The sequence below is a fragment of the Leucopleurus acutus genome, assembly GCF_964270905.1.
Source record: "Leucopleurus acutus genome assembly, chromosome: 1".
Lineage (NCBI taxonomy): Eukaryota > Metazoa > Chordata > Mammalia > Artiodactyla > Delphinidae > Leucopleurus > Leucopleurus acutus.
The window spans coordinates 199,646,275-199,667,159 of record NC_139142.1 but is presented as its reverse complement, the minus strand read 5'-3'; the positions used below and the strand labels follow the sequence as shown (position 1 = coordinate 199,667,159).

Below are 20,885 nucleotides of genomic sequence, written 5' to 3'. Positions count from 1 at the left end.
TGGCTTGGGGTCAGCTATCTTCTCCCCCCGCCATCCTCTCAATGGCCTATTTTTGTGTTCATGCACATTCCTGGCGTCTCTGCTTTGTAGGGACACTGGTTCTACGAGATTAGGGCCCCATTCTTATGACCTCATTTAACCTTAACTACCTCTTTAAAGACCCCATCTCCAAGTACAGTCACATTGGGGGTTAGGGCTTCAACATATGGATTTGGGAAGGGTCCCCTATTCTCGGTTATTAAAAAAAATAAAAATTCCTTCTCTTTATGTAAACTGTTCACATTTTCAACCTCTAAAATATTTAAATCTCATTAGTATTAAGACCACCTAAAAGGACCAAGTTTAAAAAGTCTTAATAATATACAGTTTGTGAAAATGTAAGTCTAAGATTTTCAAAATTATATGGAAAGTATTTTTAATTCAAGGGCAGGAATAAAATCGAATTATATTTTTACATAGAACCCAGTGATATGGACCAAACACCATTCCGATACCAATTACACACATGCCCTAGCCACAGACGAGTAATATACACGGATGCATGTCACCTGTTTAACAAATCAATTGCTGGTGATAAAAAAACATTCAAAAGGAGGGCTTTCAAATGACTTAATCTAACATATACTCGTTGTTACTACCTACCCCGCATTTCTGCAGATCCTCTGATGAAACCATAACCTGTTAAATGTTTAGCTACACCATAGTGACTTTTGCTTATTTTTCAAATGATAGCAAAATATGAATGTGGTTCTAACAGAACAGAGATTAAATTACCAAAGGAAAAATACAGTGTTTGACTCAGCATTCTTGCCAAAGACTCTGGTTTTCCTTCTGTGATAGAAACAAGCTGGCAGTTCAGGGTTCATGATGCCTGTATAATCAGAACCCCAAATCCAGGCCACAGCAAGCACCTCATTATACTGAGGTTCAAGGAGCTGGGTCTTTGTTTCAAGGAGACGGACCTTTGTTTCAAGGAGACAGACTTTTAGGAGAGATTTTTTTTTCAGTCTTCTGACATGCCAAAACATGGCAATAGGTATCTAAATTGATAGTAAGCCGTTCCGTAGCTCTCTTTATCGTTTATAACTGTGTTTCACGCACAGAATCTCATACGTCACCGAGAACACAAAGTCAGAAGGAAATTATCACAAGGAAAAACAAATTCCAGTTACCATACCCAGTGTAGCAATCCCTCCTAACCTTCCGGATTAAGTTATCAAAACTCCAGGACAAAAAAAAAAAAAAAAAAACTCCAGGACCAGGGGAATTCACAGCCAACAAGACAATTGGAAAATGGTACCCAGAGACTGCCTTTAAAAGACATTTTTACAGAGCTCAATGAGCCCTAATTTATTTCTATCACAGTATCTCGCTCACTTGAAACACGGCGGTTTTTCTTTCCACGCAGTTTCAACCAGCTGCCTGTCATTTTGTGTGGCTTTGCTGCAGTCCCTATGTGTCCTAAAAAGCTTATTTGTTTCTGCTTCAGGTACTCCAGCGTTCAGTCCTGAGATTACTCCCCAGGGTCAATCTCCCGGTCCCAGAGGCAGAATAAATATGGAGACTTGAAATGGGAAAGGCCTTGAGCGACCTTCCTTTAAGAAGCTCACCTTAGCTAAGTCACTATTTCTCAACGCTCTTCACTCAGACCGAGGACCCTGATGCCCGAATTCTGCCCACGACAAGACCAGGCCCACGCACACACCTTTAGTGCCCCTCGCACCCCTCCCAGCTCCTCTGCCACCCTCAGAACGTGGCTCCAGGGTGGGCCCTCACGTGGCTTCATCTTCCTTTCTCTTTCCAAATGTCTCTTAGCCACACAAAAGCTCCTCTCCTTCTTAACCAGCTGTCTCTTTCCACCTTCCCACAACCGAAACAATCCCAACGAGCAGAGACCACACCCAAAGTTTTTTCTGTAAGTTACTCAGACTTACCGTTGGCGCCCTTGATGTTGCAAGGAGGGAATGGATGGCTGGAGGCGGATCATCGTTTGTCTGTGCTGGGAAAATGGAAGGAGGCAGCCACAAGCCAAGGACAAAATCCTCACGGACGCTACAGGTCGACATGTTTAGGCTGAACTGCTGCTAACTAACTGGGGGAACTGGGGGGAGAGACGCGGGGAAAGGACCCCCAGAGCAGTGGGGAAAATGGCTTCCTTCCAGTAGAGAGGAAGCAGCTCTTGCAGTTTCCAGCCATCGTCTTGAGGAGCCAGCGCTCACAGACCAGAGATGATTTACGAGCCTGCCAGCCAAAAAGGGGTGGTCCTTCAGCCAGGAAAGCAGGTTCTCTCTAGCACGCTCCTCCCCCACTTCCTCTCCGCCCAGAAGCATCAGATGAAGATCCAGCACACCTACACCTGATGAGAATTTAGCCTCACCTGGAGCCTATTATCCTCCGAGATCTGGCTGCCTCTACTCTTCCTCTGGGAATGAAAGTCCTTTCTGTAACCACGGATGAGAGCGTTTCCATGTCAGGGATCCTGACACTGCCTAGGGGGCAGTTCCAAACTCCTGGGCAGGAATCCACCTTAACTAAGATGAAGGCTCTGTCTCCAAAGCGGTTTCAGTTATGCCTCCAAGATACCATGTGCTCTACTTGACCTTACTAGCCTCGACCGACCGTTTCAAGAGCAGAGCCAATCTTCTCTTCTACAATTCAAGCCCCAGGTGGGAAGAAGAAAACTCCTGCTGGAGGAAGACCAGTATCTCAACTTTACAGCTGGTGGTACGGATGCCCACCACCTGTCTCCCTACCCCCACCCCCCGCAAACCCCCCAAGCCTGGAATCATTTCTCCTGGGGTTCATTCATGCTGTTCTGAAGAAATCCCCTGTAATGAAGTTTGCGTTTCTCTTTCCCCAACTTGCCAGGAGAGTGTAATTATGACACATATGGTCTCACTTAAAATTTAAATATATTAATTAGGACATTCAACGGCACAACTTTCACTTCAACTAAAAGCAAGTACAATAATACTATATAAATCATAGGGATGACGCTGTAAGACCACCTCTAAAAAAACCAAAAGTGAATTCATTTTCATAGACTTCTCCAAACCATGAATTTAAGAGCGCCCTTACCTGGCGAACGAAACTATTTGAGGTAGTGTCAGAAGAAGTGCTCCCATCGGATCCTTTAAATCTGTTTTTCCTTCTGGCTCCTTTTCCATATGACTACAAAAAAGAAGACAAAAAGACAAATGAGATTATTATTAGACTCTCACACAGGAATCTAGACCTAGCTCTAGACAATGTTCTAGATCAAGACAAAAAATGATTGTCATCATATGGGCATGATTATAAAGTTATTGGTGACCATATGATATCACTTATATGTGGAATCTGAAATATGACACAATGAACTTATCTACGAAACAGAAACAGACTCACAGACATGGAGAACAGACTTGTGGTTGTGGGGGGTGAGAGGGGTGGGGGAGGGATGGAGTGGGAGTTTGGGATTAGCAGAGGCAAACTATTATATGTAGGATGGATCAACAACAAGGTCCTACTGTACAGCACAGGGAACTATATCCAATCTCCTGGGACAAACCATAATGGAAAAGAATATGACAAAGAATGTATATATATATATATATATATATATGTCTAACTGAGTCACTTTGCTGTAGAGTGGAAATTAACGCAACACTGTAAGTCAACTCTACTTCAATAAAATAAAAATGTTAAAAAGTTATTGGTGGAATCACAAATATTTATTTCAATTCAGTGAGTTGATAGGGAGGAGAGGTTTCTGGAAAAAGCAATTCAGAACTGGTGAATTAAAACAATTTATGCTCTCTGTTAGCATATCTGTGGTTAAGAGGCAATGGCCACTAAAGATAAGGCATTAAAAAAAAATAAGCATTTCTGTGCAGGAGGGACTGTGGCAGTTGTACTGAGAGAGGAGAGTAACTGGTCAGAAGCCTTCGGAGAGCATGAAGGCAGTAGGTTCGTGCATAATGAAGTACTGTTCCCAGGAGCACTCAACAGCCAGTGTTTGCTTCTTTTCATGTCTTAATTTGTAATTCCACAGGTGTTCCTATACTGGGGAAGTCCTTGCACATGGTGGCTGAGGAACATCTGGCAGTATGAACTCTGATTACCTTTACATAGGTAGATAGATAGATTAGACAGTTGAGAGATAGATGACAGGCAGACGGATAGATAGGTAGATAGATAAGTTGATAGACAGATTGATCTAGATGGAACATGAATGAAGCCCGGTGCCAACTCTTCACATTATTGGATGGATCTAGAGAATGTTTTGAGAGATGTTGAAACAGCTATAGAAGTGGTAGCGAATTATACAAACTTAAAATACTTTGTACAATTTTCTGGCCCATTGGTGTAATGTTTGAATATGAAGTGAAAAGATTGTGGGTTTTTTTTTTATTGTTATTAATAGGAGTAGAAAAGAGTTTTATTTGAGCCAAACCGAGGACTATAGCCTGAAAGACAGCCTCTTAGATAGCTCTGAGGAACTGCTCTGGAAAAGCATGGTTTTCAGCACAGTTTATTTTTTCTTAATTTTATTGAAGTATAGTCGATTTACAACATTGTGTTGGTTTTTGCTGTACAGCAAAGTGACTCAGTTATACATATACATGTTCTTTTTCATATTCTTTTCCATGATGGTTTATCAGAGGATATTGAACATAGTTCCCTGTGCTAGACAGTAGGACCCTATTGTTTAGCCAAAAAGCTTGCTTTTTAACCACTTATTTTGCTGAGAAGGCAAAAAAAAAATGTTATGGAATAGTAATAATAATAAGAAGAAGGTAGCATTTAAGAACAGGATGTTAAAGGTAAGACAATTTGTCTCAGTAACAGGTTAAGGCCAAGCACAAACATCTACAAATGAACTTGCTTCTTCTAATATACCTACAGCTTACACTGAGAGCAACACGAAGACTAAACTATGCATTCATCGACGGTTAATTCTAGGCATGGATAAAGTTATTGAGAAAATTACACATTAAAATATAAGTGAAAAATAGCTCAACACCGAGCTTTCCAGATAAATATACAACAGGCGGGAATCCTACTATAGCTGACCTTAAAAATGGGGATATTGGGCTTCCCTGGTGGCGCAGTGGTTGAGAGTCCGCCTGCCAATGCAGGGGACGTGGGTTCGTGCCCCGGTCCGGGAAGATCCCACATGCCGCGGAGCGGCTGGGCCCGTGAGCCATGGCCGCTGAGCCTGCGCGTCCGGAGCCTGTGCTCCGCAACGGGAGAGGCCACAACAGTGAGAGGCCCGCGTACCGCAAAAAAAAAAAAAAAAAAAAAAAGGGGATATTAAGGCTTGCCTCCCAGGGTGGTTTTAGGTATTAAATGAAGGAATGTATTTATAGCATTTAGTATAAGACCTAGCACACGGTAAAGACTCAAAATAATATTTTAAAAAGTGATACCCACATAAGAGTGAGAAGAGTGGAGAAAAACTGGGCTGAAATGTATAACGTGTTTAGAGGGATTAGGCCCACAGAGACTTCATTAGACGATCAGAATTTACAAGTTTGCTTTTTTGAAAAGCACCATGTCCAGGTTTTACAAATGAGACTTTTGTTATATTTTATACATTCATATGGTTTTCATTAAAATGGAAATATTTTATAAACCATAATATACGTAGCACTTAGGCAAGCCGAAATCTCTTACAAACATTTGTGTTGTGAGCAATTTAGATGAATTTGCACTCAGTGAGGGGGTGGTATAATTTTAAAGCAAAAATTTGTCTTAAATATGTTTGTTCTCTTCCAAGTATCGAAGCGATTTATATAATACAAATGTGTTTCCATGGCATTTAATTAACTCGGCTTCATAAAAGGAAAGACAATCTAGGCTGGGCTTTCATAATACAAGGTTCTCTTCACGTAACAGCACATTCTTCTTACTTCTGTAAACATTATTCCGTAAACTGTTGAAAAATAACATTCTTTCAACAATGGTCTTCCTTTTCCAATTTTTACAGAAAGGTTTAGACAAATGTGTCTTCCAAGGCCTACAACGTTTAAACTCTGAAAGTTTCCTTAAAATTAAAAGAAACCTTTTTTATATTATTCCATATGGAAAAATACTTATTACCTTGAAAGCATTTTCAAGGCCTAACATGTTTCCTTGGGGGAAGGTGAGAGCAAATCTGTGTCAAATACACTATGTACCTTCATTCGGAGCATAAATTATTTTTGAGAACAAAGACGAAATATTCTCTCATCCCAATATCCCCGTGTCCTTCCAGCATCATTTGGACATGGATGGAAAAAGCTTCTTTGAAATTCCATCATTATCATTTATTTCGGATTTTTAATGATAAGTATGTTTCTACTATTCAGCTGCTTTGGAGTATAAACTTTTTCATGGCTGCTGACATTGCCCGGCAGGCACTGTGAGAACCACACAATATTTAAGACAGCCAGTCCCAGGGGAGGCTGCAGTTCTCTGCAAAAAAATGAGACACATTTAAAAAGTCACTTTAATTTTTCCAGGCCCCTGGGAACACTGTTCACAAACATGGTTTCAGGTGTACTTAGCTACCAATGCAATGTGTCTACATTGGATTATTACAGGTTTCAACTGTACTAAGAAACAGGTTTCAACCGTACTAAGAAACAGAAAAATGATGGCATACTGAATTGCACACAAACTGGTGATAGTTTTGAGAAAAAATATCTTGTTCTTCAATCACTGAAATGCAGGAGGGATGATTTATTCAGAGTGTTTCTGCTTAACAGTGTTAAAGCAAATTCCTATTCATTATATATATTTATTTAAAACCAAAATAGATATGCTTAATTACACCTCTGTTCTATTTACTAATTTCAGCAGTAATTTCTCTCTTATAGTCTCCTTTTTTAAAAAAAATTTAACTGTCAAAAATGACACCTCAATGACTAGTTACTTTTTATAACAATATCCAGGATCAAGAAGAAGCAAAGTTAAAGCAACTTTTGCAAACTTAATAGTCCATTTTTATGTACTTTAAAAAAGCCTGGTGAAAATTTATACCACCATTACCAAATGAAGTTGCCTTTAATTCCATGCATATTTAAAATTAAGTCCATCTGACTAAAATGACTTGTGTATTGGTTATTCAAAATTCTGGAAAATAAGGACCAGAGTGTTTCATACGAAGGAATTTTTTTTAAAAAAGGGAAGCCCAACCCTCACCCAAATAATAAAAGACAGGAAAGATTAAGTATTCAAATATTTAGTTGCCTAAATGTGGAAAAGAAGTATAGTTTTCTTAATTGGCTACTTCAAATGCCGCTACTTCTATGACTAATGGGGTTTCTAAAATTTTTTTTTAACAACACTAAGTATATAAACATCTGATATATGAAACAATTAATAATTAGAGCCAGAGTTTCAGGAAGTAAAAGGAAGAAGAGACAGGGGGTATGTCCAGAGGGCTAAGTGTACCCCATAATACTCTCCATGATGTATGCAGACCCCTACACCCTTATGGAACACAGTCTGAAAAGTCACTGATTCCCACTCAATTGCCTCTTGGTGATATACAGCTTAATTAAAAAAACCAGTGAAGTCACCACAGCAGATAGGAAAAAAGAAAACCATACGTTTGAATTCCTTTACTCCTCCTAAAACATCAGCCAAATTAAGTAAGATTTCAGAAACCGGAAAGAAATGGCCACAAATATATAAATGACTTATTAAAAAGATCTCCACCATTCATCCGGATGTTAATATCAGTTTCATGTGAATGACTGTCTTCTTTGACACTAAATGCTTTTCAAATTGGACTGTAATCTTAAAAATCAGCAAATAAATGGTCACACTTCCACAGGTGGTTGAAATCTAATTTCTGTATGACTGAAGTAGATGGTAACAGTTAATTACAGAAGTTGCCAGTTAAGTGGAGACTTCAGCCCAGCCTTGCACACAAAGTTGGCTTGGCGGCCCCTGGGGGCAGCTTTAAAAATGTCGCTTCTGTGGTTGATGAATAAGGTGACAGTTCTACCTGTGAATTGCTCCCCGTGAGCAAAATGCTGATGCCTGAAATTAATTTCTATCCCTCTTGATCAGCATTCATTGATATTTATCCCTTCGAAATGCAGACTTTCCTCATTCTAGAGTCGGAAGCGAAGGAAGCCGAAACTAACTGGAGAGGAATATGGAGAGGAATCAGACATGAAATGTCCTCATCTGTCAACAGTTTAGCGTGAATGAGGCTGTCAGATCTTTCACGAGGGGAGAAGTCACTGAGATTCTTTCCCTAGAAAGAGGGGAATCAAGTTCTCTATATGGATCAGTTTACACAAAAGCAGAAAGGACTCAAGAAGCAGCATAAATAGCGCTCTTTTGGGGGTCTTGCAGGTAGAGAAGGGAGCGGGGACGAGGCCAGGGTGGGAGACGCCCAGGGGCCAAGCTTGCCTTCTTCACAATCTATACCTCCAGCCAGTTTTGGAAAGAATTCTAAGACAGACCCAGTCACTTAATTAAGGTGTCATCATTAACCCGAACTCCCTGTTACTGTGAAAGTCCGCGTGTGCCACAGACTCTTGGTAGGATAGAGACATGTCCCCATGGTCACAGAACCAAAGAGGGCCACCCGCCACCCCACCCCCCTCAGGGTTAACATATTTTGCTCAGCTTCCCTTGAAAGGCCCGAGGCTACAGACTGCATAATTCAATGCAATCAGGTAGAGCAACAGGTAAACTAATTCTTCACACAAAAGGAAAGACAAAAAGAACGGGAACATAAAACCACACGGCTAACTCAACCTCCAATCACTCAAATCATCAGATATTATGTCTCGCATTTTAAAACACACTCAGAAATTCTGATGAGCAGGTTTTAAAATTTCTCCCGGGCAGCATCAGAGCAAAATCCCACTGAAGGGGCAAGTGATGGGGGTCAGGAGAAAAGGGGGCAGCAAAACATAAAAGCCAGTACCCACGTGCACTATGCTGAGAGACCTCAAAGACTGAATTGGACCCGGAAGCGTCTGGCAAAGTTTCTGCAAAGTGGTATTGACCTGGGGGGAAGGGCTGCCGCTCTTTTCAGATAAAGCACCGCCTGGCTCCAGGATTCAGGCCGCTGCCAGGAGCAAAGCAAACAGGCCGTCTGCTTACTGCCTGTTCACCTCCAGGTGCGATGGCAGGTGCTGGTTACCGTCTCTTTAAGGCCTGAAGTGCTGAGCTACCGCTCTCCTTCTCAGTCTTTCCTCCTCTGCTGCCATCCTAGACTCAGTTCCCTTCACCCGGATTTTGCATACACCCAGCCCCCATCCAGATCTGGCCAACTCCCTGGAGAATTCCCGGCGCTGTACTTTAGACTAACGCTGTCCAATAGAAATAGAAGTCATATACATAAGAGGAATTTTGTAGTAGCGCTGTGAAAAGGCAACAGGTCAGATGAACTGGAATAGTGTATTTGACTTAACCTAATATACCAAAAATATTACCCTTGTGACGCACAGTTGATGTAAATGTACTAATGACATGCAGAATGATATTCTTTGTTTCCTATGAAGTCTCTGAAATCTGTATTGTATATTTTTAGTTTACCTGCATTTTTAGTTGATCTGTAATCTGTGTACTTATTTCACCTGTATTTTTCTGTATTTTAAAATGTGTATTTTATATTTACAGCACATCTCAGTTCAGACTAGCCACATTTCGAGTGCTCAGAAACCACGTGTGACGAGTGGCTACCGTGGTGGACAGTACAGATTTGGAGGGACAGCGTTCAGTTAGCACCTCGACTCTGGAGGCAGACTGTGTCCAAGTTTGCACTGAAACTGTTCAGCAGGTTACCTAAAAAAGGGATGCAATTTGCTTAGACCTGAACTTTCAGGACTTTGCAGTTAGATTGTCACTCACTTCTCATGCAGGAAATAGATCTATTTTGTTTATGACCCTGTGCTGGGGGGAAGGGGTTGGAGTATATGAGGGTGCCCCCTCCCTAGGCAGGATTTTTGACATAAAAAAGAACAATGGGCAGTCTGTGAGGCTCCATCTTTTGCTTTGCTCATACAGGACTCCCAATGTACTCCAGAGGTGAAAGAGAAAGGATTCTTAAAACCCATGATTGCTGAGAGACACTGTTTGCAAATGAACATTCCATTTCTCAGGAGAATTACTATGACTTGGTGTCACAAAACAGAGAGATGCTCCAGAGACAGCCTTTTCTTCTCAGGCCATTTTACTGCTGGCCTGGCCTGCCCAGAGACATGGAAGACGTGCCTTGCCAAGTTTTCACTGCGCTGTGATGTCATGAGTTATTAGATCTCAAATAAACAAGGCAATGTTTCCCCCAAATAATGGCTGTGATACGAACACGATTCAAGGAAAATTGCTTTCATTTTTGGAAGGTAGAGAGAGCAAGGAGATGGACGCTGCTGCAGCTGAATATTTATACCTCTTACCCGCTTCTAATATGCATTCCTCCCTCCCTCTCTCATTCCATCACTTGCAATTCCTGTGGCCTGGGTCTCTGGAATGCGTCCATCTGTAGTTCTGTCCTATCTATTATCTTTTCTCTCTTTTCAGTTTAGACCTTATTACCTCTTGTCCAAACTGTTACATCAATCTCCGTTCTGGCAGCTCCACCTCTAGACTCCCAAGACCCCAAAGCACCTTACAGAACACTCCCAGGAGAATCTTCCCCATGAGCTCTGATACTGCGCCTTCCCTGAACCTCTTCCAAGGTTCTCTGTTTTTCAATACATTGCAGGTTCCAAAGCCTCCAAGATGTGGCCTCAAATTGCCACAAACTGTCAGACTTCTGCTTGATTATGCCCAATCTGTACCTGTCCACGCTCTTTCCAAACTAGGGATTACAAACGTATCAGACTTCTAACTGCTGTGACTTGGTGTCCTGAATAGCTCCTTACCATCTCTCTGAAAGTCTGTTGAAATCTGACCCATCCTTCAAACCCCTTCTCAAATGCCGCTTCTTGCATGAAGCCCTTACAGATTACTCCAAATGGAGTACTTGTGTTCTCGACTCCTTTGCAACCATCTAAGATTCAGTACTTCTCTTAGCGTCCCATGCTGTACGACTGTCATCACTTTGTCACCCTTGCAGCTAGTGGAAAGTACGTTCTTTGGAGGCAGAAAGTGTGTCTTCTCGTATCTGAATCATTTCCGTGTGGCAGCTGCATCACAAATACTTGTTGCCTTACGTTTAACTACATAAATCACAAAGTAAATTAGTATCTCTTATCTGAATGCAGTCATGCTTTCTGTCTGCCCTAACTTTGATCTCCAGGAATTCAGGAACTCTATTTTTATCATAAGAATAAAAACTCAAAACAAAACAAAACAAAACCCCAAAAAACCCTTGAAGGAAGATCAAAGAGAAAAGCGGGTTTAAAAGTCCTTTCCTCTATCAGTATTCAAGACCTTCATCCTAGAATAACAGAAGTCCCTGAGTACACTTCTCTCTCTCTCACGTAACCTGGTGAGTATCTAGATAAAATCAGGAGTCTAGAACAAACGTGACAGGGGTTGGTAAGAATTCAGGTCCCCTGGCAGAGGCTAGATGGAAATGTAGGTGGTTAGTTACATGCCCCCGCTGGCCTTGTGCAGCCAAACAGCCCGAGGCTGACTAAAATCTAGCTGCTTTACCTCTAGGAAAGAAAGGAATTCCTCTATGAAAGACATGGATTTCTGATGATACAAGTGATTGCCTTCTACATTTTTCCTCCGTCTCAAATCCAAATGAATGATGTGTTTTAAGTCTGCACTCTTAACTCCCAGTGGTAAAAGGAAGTTCAACAAAGCTCCAAGATCATGCCACCAGAACCAACATTATTAACAGTGTCAACATAGCTATAGCAGTCTATTTCTAACACCTATCAAAGCAACAAAGCAGCAAAACACTTTATCATCACTGTGGCCCAGTCCTGCCCCCGTAACTACAGTAAAGAAGACGAACACGCTCTCTCGAGCATACACAAATATAAAATATATAAATTATGTATTTAGAAATTTTACATAAACATAAAGCTACATAATCTTCCCACATTTTCCAATCTCGCAAACGGAGGTTGAAATCAACAAGGCAGTATCACTAAGCAAAGAAGACACACTTCTCCAAAAAGTGATGCCTGAAAGGCAACCGTGACCTCCTCACCGCGACTCGCCAAGCAGCCCACCGTTAGGAGTCTCAAGTCTTGTTTCCCTGCTAGGATAGAAGTTGAGAGACTCCTTACCGCTGAGAACTGGAGGCGTCTGTAATCCAAACGGTACCTGCCAAAGCCTTCCGTAAAAGCCACCTTATCCGTGCCCAGCGCCTGCAACTGACATCTCCTATTTCACGACGAGCAGCAAACCGGAATCTCCCGAGAAACCGCTAATACTGAAAGTGGTCCCGGAGCTCCCCGAGACGGCTCACATTTCAGGGCCAAGGGAAAAATGAAAACTTTCGCGTCCCCAGCGCGCTCTCTCCGGCAGGGGCCGAGGGGTCCAGGCAAGCCTTGGCCAGGGCCACGAGGGGAGCGGAGCCGGCCGCGCGGCGCAACGCCCAGGTGCCGAGGCGGGTCACGGGGGAGGCAGGGGCGGAGCGTCCCCTCCCACGCCCCCCACTCCCACCCCGGCTCAGAGCCGGTCCGGCGGGGTCGGCGTCGGAGCGGAGCTGCGGAAGCCGAGCCCCTCCCGGCCCCCGCCCCGCACTCACGATCTTGAGCAGGTCCAGTCCGCTCGCCTGGTCCATGGCTCTCCATGTGCCTCTCCCCGGAAGGGGCGACGAGGGCTGTCCGCGGCAGCCTCCGAGGACCCCGAGGTCTCCCCCGCCCCTTCCCTCCCTCGGGCTTCGGGGAAGCCGAGGAAAATGGAAGCCGGAGAAGAGCCCGGGGCGCGGGGCGGGGGCGGTGGGGGGAACGGGAGGCGGAGAGGGGCAGGGGCGCCGGCGCCCGCAGGGGAGAAGGGGGTGGCCACGCGCGGGGGGAGGAGAAGGCGGCGGAGGGGGAGACCCAGGCCGGAGCGAGCGGCCGGGCGAGGGATCCGGGCAGAGGCGGCGCCGGGAGAGACGGAGCTCGGCGCCCGGGCGGCTCACAAAGAAAGGGGCGGGCGCGGCGATCTCGCTACCTGTGCGGCCGCTCCGAGCGCCCCCGCGGGAGCCGCGTTCTCCGGCAGGTCCATCGGGATCTCTTGCGCCACCGCCGCCGCCGCTGTGGGAGGCGACTTGGACAGGTCGCTCTGGACCATTGGCGAACGGTCGGCCGGGAGCCAGCAGCCGGCCCCCGGCGGCGGGTCCCCTCCTCCGTTCCCCGCCCCCCGCTGCAGGGGCCGCCCGGGGCTCGCGGCGCTCAGGGCGCGGGGCGCGGCCGGGCCAGGTTGCGAGCGAGGCGCGGGGCAGCCGGGCGGCGGGGGGCGCGGGCAGGGCGAGCGCCGAGCGGGCACTGGAGCCGCCGGCGCTGGGGCAGGTCCTCGCCGAGAGGGAGGGCGCTCCGGCCGCGCGAGCCCAGGGGGAGGCGCGTCGGCCGGCGAGAGTGACAGGCCACCGAAAGGCCGAAAAGTTGCCCGCGGGAGGCGCGGGCCGCCGGGGCTCCGGCGCAGCCGCTGCGCGTCGCCGTGGCACGCGCGCTGGAAAGTTTTCAAAGCCGCGAAAGCCAGGCCTCGCTCCCGGGGGCTTCGTTTCTCCGGCGGCCGAGCTCCAGCCCCTCCGCGCCCCACGAGCCCGCGGGCGGGAACAGGTCGCTGGCCTCGGAGACGCGGGAGGCTCCTCTCCGCCCCTGCACGCCCGAAGTCTGTCAAGGCCTCGCGCGGCCCCGGGGAGCAAGTGTCTACTGAGGACCTCCCATCCCCATCGACCGCTGGAGCCCCTGGACGGCGGCAGTGACGAGGAGCCAGCAGAGAAACGCCGCCGGTGACCCGAGGATTGCGGCCCCGCCCGAATCTGCAGCTGGCCTGGGCTCCTGGGTCCAAATCGACCCACTTCCAAATCCGAAGTTCTCCCTTTATGGCTCCGGGTTGGCTTCATCTTTGCCAACTGCTTCTTCCCTCTTTCTGTAGAGTTGAGAAGTCTTAATATCCCATTTTGGACGTGTAAGCATTTCCTTAGGATTCTGAACTCTTGATAAGAGAGTAGCAGCCGTAGCAAGAATGTTTCCTTTACGGTATAACGTTCAGCTATTCCTAATAAGACGTATTTTTTGTATTACAGGGTAGCTCGTATTTCAACAACTTTTACTACAGTGGAACTTTCTGTAGAACAAGTTTTCCCGGCATCGGTGTGGTTTTTGTAACAATTGAATGTAGACAGTTCTAGATACTGAAATATACATAAGGAAATTTACTACCATAGGCTTCAGCTGCGTTTTATATTTTGCCATGGTGTATTAAATTATTATGGGATACAGTCCTTGTTCTTCTCAAAGATAAATGCATCCACCTCCATCATACAGTGATCTGAGTCAGGCTTAAGGAACAGGTGTTGGTTAGGCATATCCAAAATGTCATTGATTTTCTTAATCTTCGGGGTTAAAATTGTCATTTTTATTTACGTGTGACTGAAGGTTCAAAAACAAACTCACAGAATAAGAGACTAGATGTGTGGTTACCAGAGGGTTAGCTGAAGTCAGTCAAAGGTGAAAACTCCCAGTTATAAGATATCTAAGTAGTAGGGATGTAATGTACAACGTGATAAATGCAATGAACACTGCTGTCTGTTGTTATATACGAAAGTTGTCGGGAGGGTAAATCCTAGGAGTTCTCATCACAAGGAAAATTTTTTTCCTGTTTTTTAAATTTTGTATCTATACGAGATGATGGATGTTCACTAAACTTATTGTGATAATCATTTCGTGGTGTATGTAAGTCGCATCATTATGCTGTACACCTTAAACTTACGCAGTGTTGTATTTCAATTAAATCACAATAAAAATGGAAGAAAAATACATACATACATTATTTCCAAAATAGGGGGGAAAACCTGACTGAGTGTTAAACAGAAGCAGTGAAAAATTGGTTAACAACAACGACGATAATAGTAAAGTCACATTTTGAAAAGCAACAGACAGGGGAGCTGGAAAGCTGTTGTTTAGGATGTGGGTGGGTGGCCAGCCAGCCAGGGAAGGGGGCACCCTCTGCTTTGTAGCCATGGCTAGTAGCCTTCCCAAAACCTTGGCTAAGATTTGTTAAAAAAAAAAAAAAAAGCAATCAGCAGTGCTTTTGCATGTGTGTATATATATATATGCATGTATGTACATACAAAAGTGGAAGAGGCATTGTATTTAAAGTTTTGGAGTTATTATTTTAGTTCCACGATTTGCCGATGGCATCACTCTTCTAGGTCAGTTAATGAAACTTCAGTTTTCTTAAGAGAGTGTTTAAATCTCTCTTAAGAGCATTAAAGACTAGGGATAACATTAAATCTGGTTCTAGATTAGAGTATAAGCTCTGTGTGGACAGGAGCCATGGTTATTCACCAGGGCACACTCAGAATCTGGCCCATTTTCCCTGAATTCTTTCAATATCCATTCAATCAAGCATATATCAAGCTTCCTCTGTTGCCACTGGATGAGCACAGACAACAAAACCCAGAAATCTTGGAGCTTAAAGTCTAGTTAGTAAGCACTTAGAAACCAATTAATACATTCTTGAATGAATGAATGACGGATGAATTCTAACACTTAAAAAATTCCAGGTTTGCTGAAACAGTGTTTCCCCATGACATGTTTGATTTCTCATAGTATACTTAAATATCTGTGCATTCGCTTTCAATTTACGACCATTTGGGAAGTTAAATTTTATCTTTCATCAGATTTTTTTTACAGAGACTACAAAACAGCAAAACAACCTTGAAAATCATTTAAAATAATGCTTATACTTATAGCCAAGCCAAGTTTGAATTAAAGGTTCAAATGTGATAGAGTATATTTTATTCATTTCATTAATGTTTGATACTCAACTCTTTGTTTTTATGTTTCTCTCTGCCACTAGACAGAGTTCCTTGGGGACAGCCGATTGGGTCTTACTCATTTTATCATCCCCCATCCAGCATGGTGTCTGGCACTTAGATGGAGGCTGAAAACTCCTGTTGCACAAATGAATGAGTGAATGACTGAATGATCTGTCTTCACATGCCTTAAAACATAGCATATAACTTTGCAAGTTTTAACAAAGACATTTACCTAATCACTACTCCCCTGAAAGGATTATATTAATTCTTTTCTTAATAACCTGCGCTCATTTAATTAGCCTGCATTGAGCAGTAACACAATACAATGTACCCATTCAGACTCTAGTCTGACTCGTAAAAGTTTTCAAGTAAAAAGTAACACAATGTTACCCCTACCTGAAAAAGGGAACAATGTCAGAATAAATACAGAGGGATAAATGCTTGGGAAACTTATGGTGGATGTTTTCTATTATGGTCAGTTTTGTTTGTAACCTACCTTGGCTTGGGCAGTACTTAAAAGCCACGGCTAAAAGCTAAAATTTGATATGGAATGCCTAATTCTTTTCAATGTTAAAAGGTATGCAGATGCACCCCAGTAATAATGGATGTACAATCATCAGCGAAGGCATTTAAATGCAGATGACTAATTTGTTCAAGCTGTACGTGAACTCAGGTATGCTCATTAGTCTTTGTAATGGACAGGCATATTCTGGGCATTATTAATGCTCTAAAATGAGAACAGAGGCTGGTAAGAAACTTTGGCCAAGGAAGCCAGAAGTTTAAAAGAGTTGGGGTGGTTTTTTCCCCTGTAAGTAGAAGAACCAGTGATTATGATTACTTTACTTCTCCTCTCTTGCTTGTAGATTTGTGATTGTATTTAAGACCTTGGCGTAAGAGTTCTTTAGGACAGATATGCACCAGTGTGATTTCTTATCTTACTTAGTAAATCATTTTTCACCTCATTCACGGTTCTGGATCTCCACCATTATTAACAGCATTTTCATAAGGATATACCTGTATCAGCCACTGGCCTAACTTGGTATGATAATTCCACTAAGTTGTACATTTGCTTTTTGGAAATGTATGCTATAAAATGAATTCCCTGAATTACAGATTGTTATTTAAAAGTATATAAAGTAGCAATGACATATATATAGTACCAAATGTAGAATGGATGGCTAGTGGGAATCTGCTGCCTAGCACAGGGAGATCTGCTCTGCTCCTTGTGACGACCTAGAGGGGTGGGATAGGGAGGGTGGGAGGGAGACGCAAGAGGGAGGAGATATGGGGATATAGGTATACATATAACTGATTCACTTTATCATACAACAGAAACTAACATTGTAACAACATTGTAAAGCAATTATACTCCAATAAAGATGTGGGGAAAAAAAGTATATGAAGATGCAATCACATCCCGTATAAGAGGGTTGTGTGTGTGCATGTGTATGGTGAATCTCAGTGTATACAACTGAGATACCGAAGTGGTCAAGGAAAGCTTAACTTCACTTCCAAAGTAAAGGCTTCACAGAAGTAATAAGATTTCATGAGTTCCTAAAACTACCCAGGAGACAGAGGTTTGGAATATCCAATACTGTATAGCACTTTTTAGTTTCTAAAGCACATTTATTTATTTATTTATTTATTTATTTATTTTTGCGGTACGTGGGCCTCTCACTGTTGCAGCCTCTCCCGTTGCGGAGCACAGGCTCACGGGCCCAGCCGCTCCACAGCATGTGGGATCTTCCCGGACTGGGGTACGAACCCGTGTCCCCTGCATCGGCAGGCGGACCCTCAACCACTGCGCCACCAGGGAAGCCCAGCACATTCATTTATGATTTGACTGATTTCTCATCCAAATCATAACTATAACAACTGGTACTTTGGTTTACGTACAAGGTGCCAGGCTCTGTGCTAAGGTTTTATGTATATCATCTCATCTATGAAGTAGGTATTAGGACAGGTCACATTGCGGTAACAAATAAGCCCTATAGGTATTTAGTGGATTAGGGGACGAGAAGTGCATTCCTTTGATGTTGGGTAGCTGTTTGCCATCAGAAGGAGCTCTGCTTCATGCTGACATTTAGGAACCAAGTCCTGAGTTACAATCCACTGTTTTGAAAATGTGGCCATGGAATGTACATTGTGGAAGATGGTGGAGCTTGCAAATTTTTTATTGGCCAAGCTTGGAAGTGGTATAAATCTCTCCTACTTATTATGTTTTACTGGCTAAAACTCTATCCCATGGAAAACCTACAAGCCAAGCTGAGAACCATAGTCCAGTCAGGTGCCTTAAGAAGAAAAAGAGAGTGAATTTTGACGAACAGCTAGCAAAGACTGACTTAACCAAGCATGAATAGCTGATGAGTGGCAGGACTTAAACACATGCCCAACTCTAAGACCTGTTTTGAGTTCAACACAGTTGCCTGTCTGGTGGACTTCAAAGAGCTCTGCCACCCAGGTTAAGGCTGCATTTCTGGTTGGAGGGACAGATTTACATATTTCTATTGCTGGCGTGCTGTGATGACTACATTCATGTACTTGCTAGAATTAGGCCTGCTGCGAATAGCAGAAACGATATTAATCCAAGTCATTGTGTGTGTTTGTGTGTGTGTGCGTGTGTGCATGCATGCATTATAATCCAGGGCAACAGAGATATTGGCATTGAACAAGGTATGGCTTCTGTACTTATTGAATACACAGTAGATTAGGCAACATATGGATAAATTATGATGAATATGAGTGAAAAATAATTTGGGAAGAACTTGAAAAGATCAGGGGAAAATGTTCCAGGCAAAAAGAATAGAGAATACAAAGATGGAAGGTGAAGAAATCCAGTGCAGCCGGAAAATAGGGTTGGGAGGTGAGGGGGCAGGCAGATAACGATAATGAAAAATATGTCATTGACTCTTTTGCTCTCCTATGGCCCCATTCTTTTGATAGGAACGCCTCATTTCTAAGCAAAGCCTTTGGCCTCTCCTGCCTTTGCTTTTCACTTCTTTATGGGAGGCACACACACGTATGTTCATGTGTCATAGGACTATAGAAAATGAGACCTGCTCTATCAAGAAAAGCATCTGAATTTACGCATTCACAGCAGTCATCTTATTTGTAGCTGAGATTGCTTGCTGCCCCCACGTCCTTTTTATGGAACCCCTGTTTTTAGCTGGACACATTCGCACCTGGAGTAAAAGACTATATACAGTACTTCCTAGTCTCTCTAGCAGCTACATGCAACTATGGGGCTGCATTCTGTTGACCGTAAGCAAAGTGGGTGAAGAATTTCTGGGATGTCCCCATAAAAGGGAGAGAAGTGCTTTGATTTCCTTTCTTTTCCTGCTGACCAGATTGTGGATATATTGGTTAAACCATGAGCGGACGTTTTAGACAGGGAGGCCACAGGAAAGCCACTTGTTGAGGTTGAATGAGCATAAAAAAAGCACCGGGGCCATTGATGGTACCAGAACACCACCACACCAGCTCTGGATTGCCTACTTTCAGACTTCTTTTAAGTGAGGCAGAGAGAAGCATTTATATTGCTTAAGCTTCTCTTACTTTAGGTTTTTTTTTAGATAAATCCTACCAAACCTAACCAAACCTAGTAACCATTTCATTACTCAGAACATTCTGTTTCTTTTTAAATTAACTTTCTTGAATGAAATAATGCCATTTGCAGCAACATGGATGGACCTAGAGATCATCACACTAAGTGAAGTAAGACAGAGAAAAATATTATATGATATCACTTATGTGTGGAATCTAAAAAAAAATGATACAAATGAACTTATTTACAAAACAGAAATAGACTCACAGACATAGAAAAACAAACTTATGGTTACCAAAGGGAAGGTAAAAAGGTGGGGGGAAGGGATATATCAGGAATTTGCGATTGACATATACACACTACTATAGGTAAAACAGATAAAGAACAAGGACCCACTGTATAGCACAGGGAACTCTACTCAATATTTTATAATAACCCATATGGGAAAAGAATCTGTAAAAGAATATATATATATACACACACACACACACACACACACACACACATATATGTATCTGAATCACTTTGCTGTACACCTGACACTACCACAGCATGATAAATCAACTATACTTCCATTTTAAAAAATTAAATTAACTTTCTTAAGGTATAATTTATCTTAACTTGATTTTTAGATTACGGGAACGCCGGCTTCATAAAGTGTTCTATTTTTGGGAGGAGTTTCTATAGAATTAGTAATACTTTTCTTATAAATATTTGTAAGAATTCACCAGTGGGTCAGGAGTTTTCTTTGTGGGAAAGCTTTTAAGTGTCAGTTCAATTTCTTTAATTGATATGGGACTATGCAGGTTTTTTATTTCTTCTTAAACTTTGATAGTTGGTGTTTTTCAAAGAATTTGTCCATTTCATTTTAGTTATCAGTTTTATTGGCATAAAGATGTTATTCACATTTTCTCATTATCCTTTGAATGTTTGTGGGATCTATAAGGACACTTCCTTTTTGTTCCTGATATTAACAAGTTCTGCATCCTTTCTTCTTCTCTTGATTAGTCTGACTTGGGGTTTTTAAATTTTATTGATCTTTTCTACAAGCCAGCTTTATGTTTCATTGATTTTCTTAATTGTTTTTATGTTCTCTCTTTTTAAAAAAAATTTCTTCCCTTATATTTATTATTTCCTTCCTTCTGATTGCTTCGGGTTTACTTTTTTCTCTTCTTTTTTTCCTAGTTTCTTAAGGTGGAAGTTTAGATCATTCTTTTTATATATGGTAAAAATACATATTTTTATATCTGTTCTAATTGAATCATTTGACAGTATACATTTCCCTTTAAGCACCAGTTTACCTGCATCCACAAATTTTGACTTGTATTTTTCTTTTCATGTGAATCAAAATATTTTCTAACTTCTTGGGTGATTTCCTATTTCACCCATGGGTTATGTACCAGTGAGTTTTTAAAGTTCTAAATGTATGGGAGACTTTCTAGATATTTTTCTGCTTTTAATTTATACTTTAAT

General features: G+C 42.7%; 1 protein-coding gene across 6 annotated transcripts in view; it reads right to left on the bottom strand.

The window, feature by feature from the left end:
• The window catches only part of CACNB2 (calcium voltage-gated channel auxiliary subunit beta 2), a gene marked incomplete at both ends in the record, with an annotated part of 400,287 nt that extends 387,114 nt beyond the window's left edge, over positions 1–13,173 (bottom strand). For 3 of the 6 annotated variants that reach the window (XM_082844966.1, XM_082844972.1, XM_082844969.1), the window contains 2 exons: positions 3,079–3,171; positions 13,054–13,173. In XM_082844966.1, coding sequence (XP_082701092.1) covers positions 3,079–3,171; positions 13,054–13,173 — 213 coding nt within the window. Of the gene's footprint in view, positions 1–3,078; positions 3,172–12,643; positions 12,680–13,053 lie in introns of those variants that run through there. The other 3 variants (XM_082844970.1, XM_082844976.1, XM_082844975.1) reach the window with 1 other exon arrangement.
• Between the last annotated feature and the right edge of the window lie 7,712 nt (positions 13,174–20,885).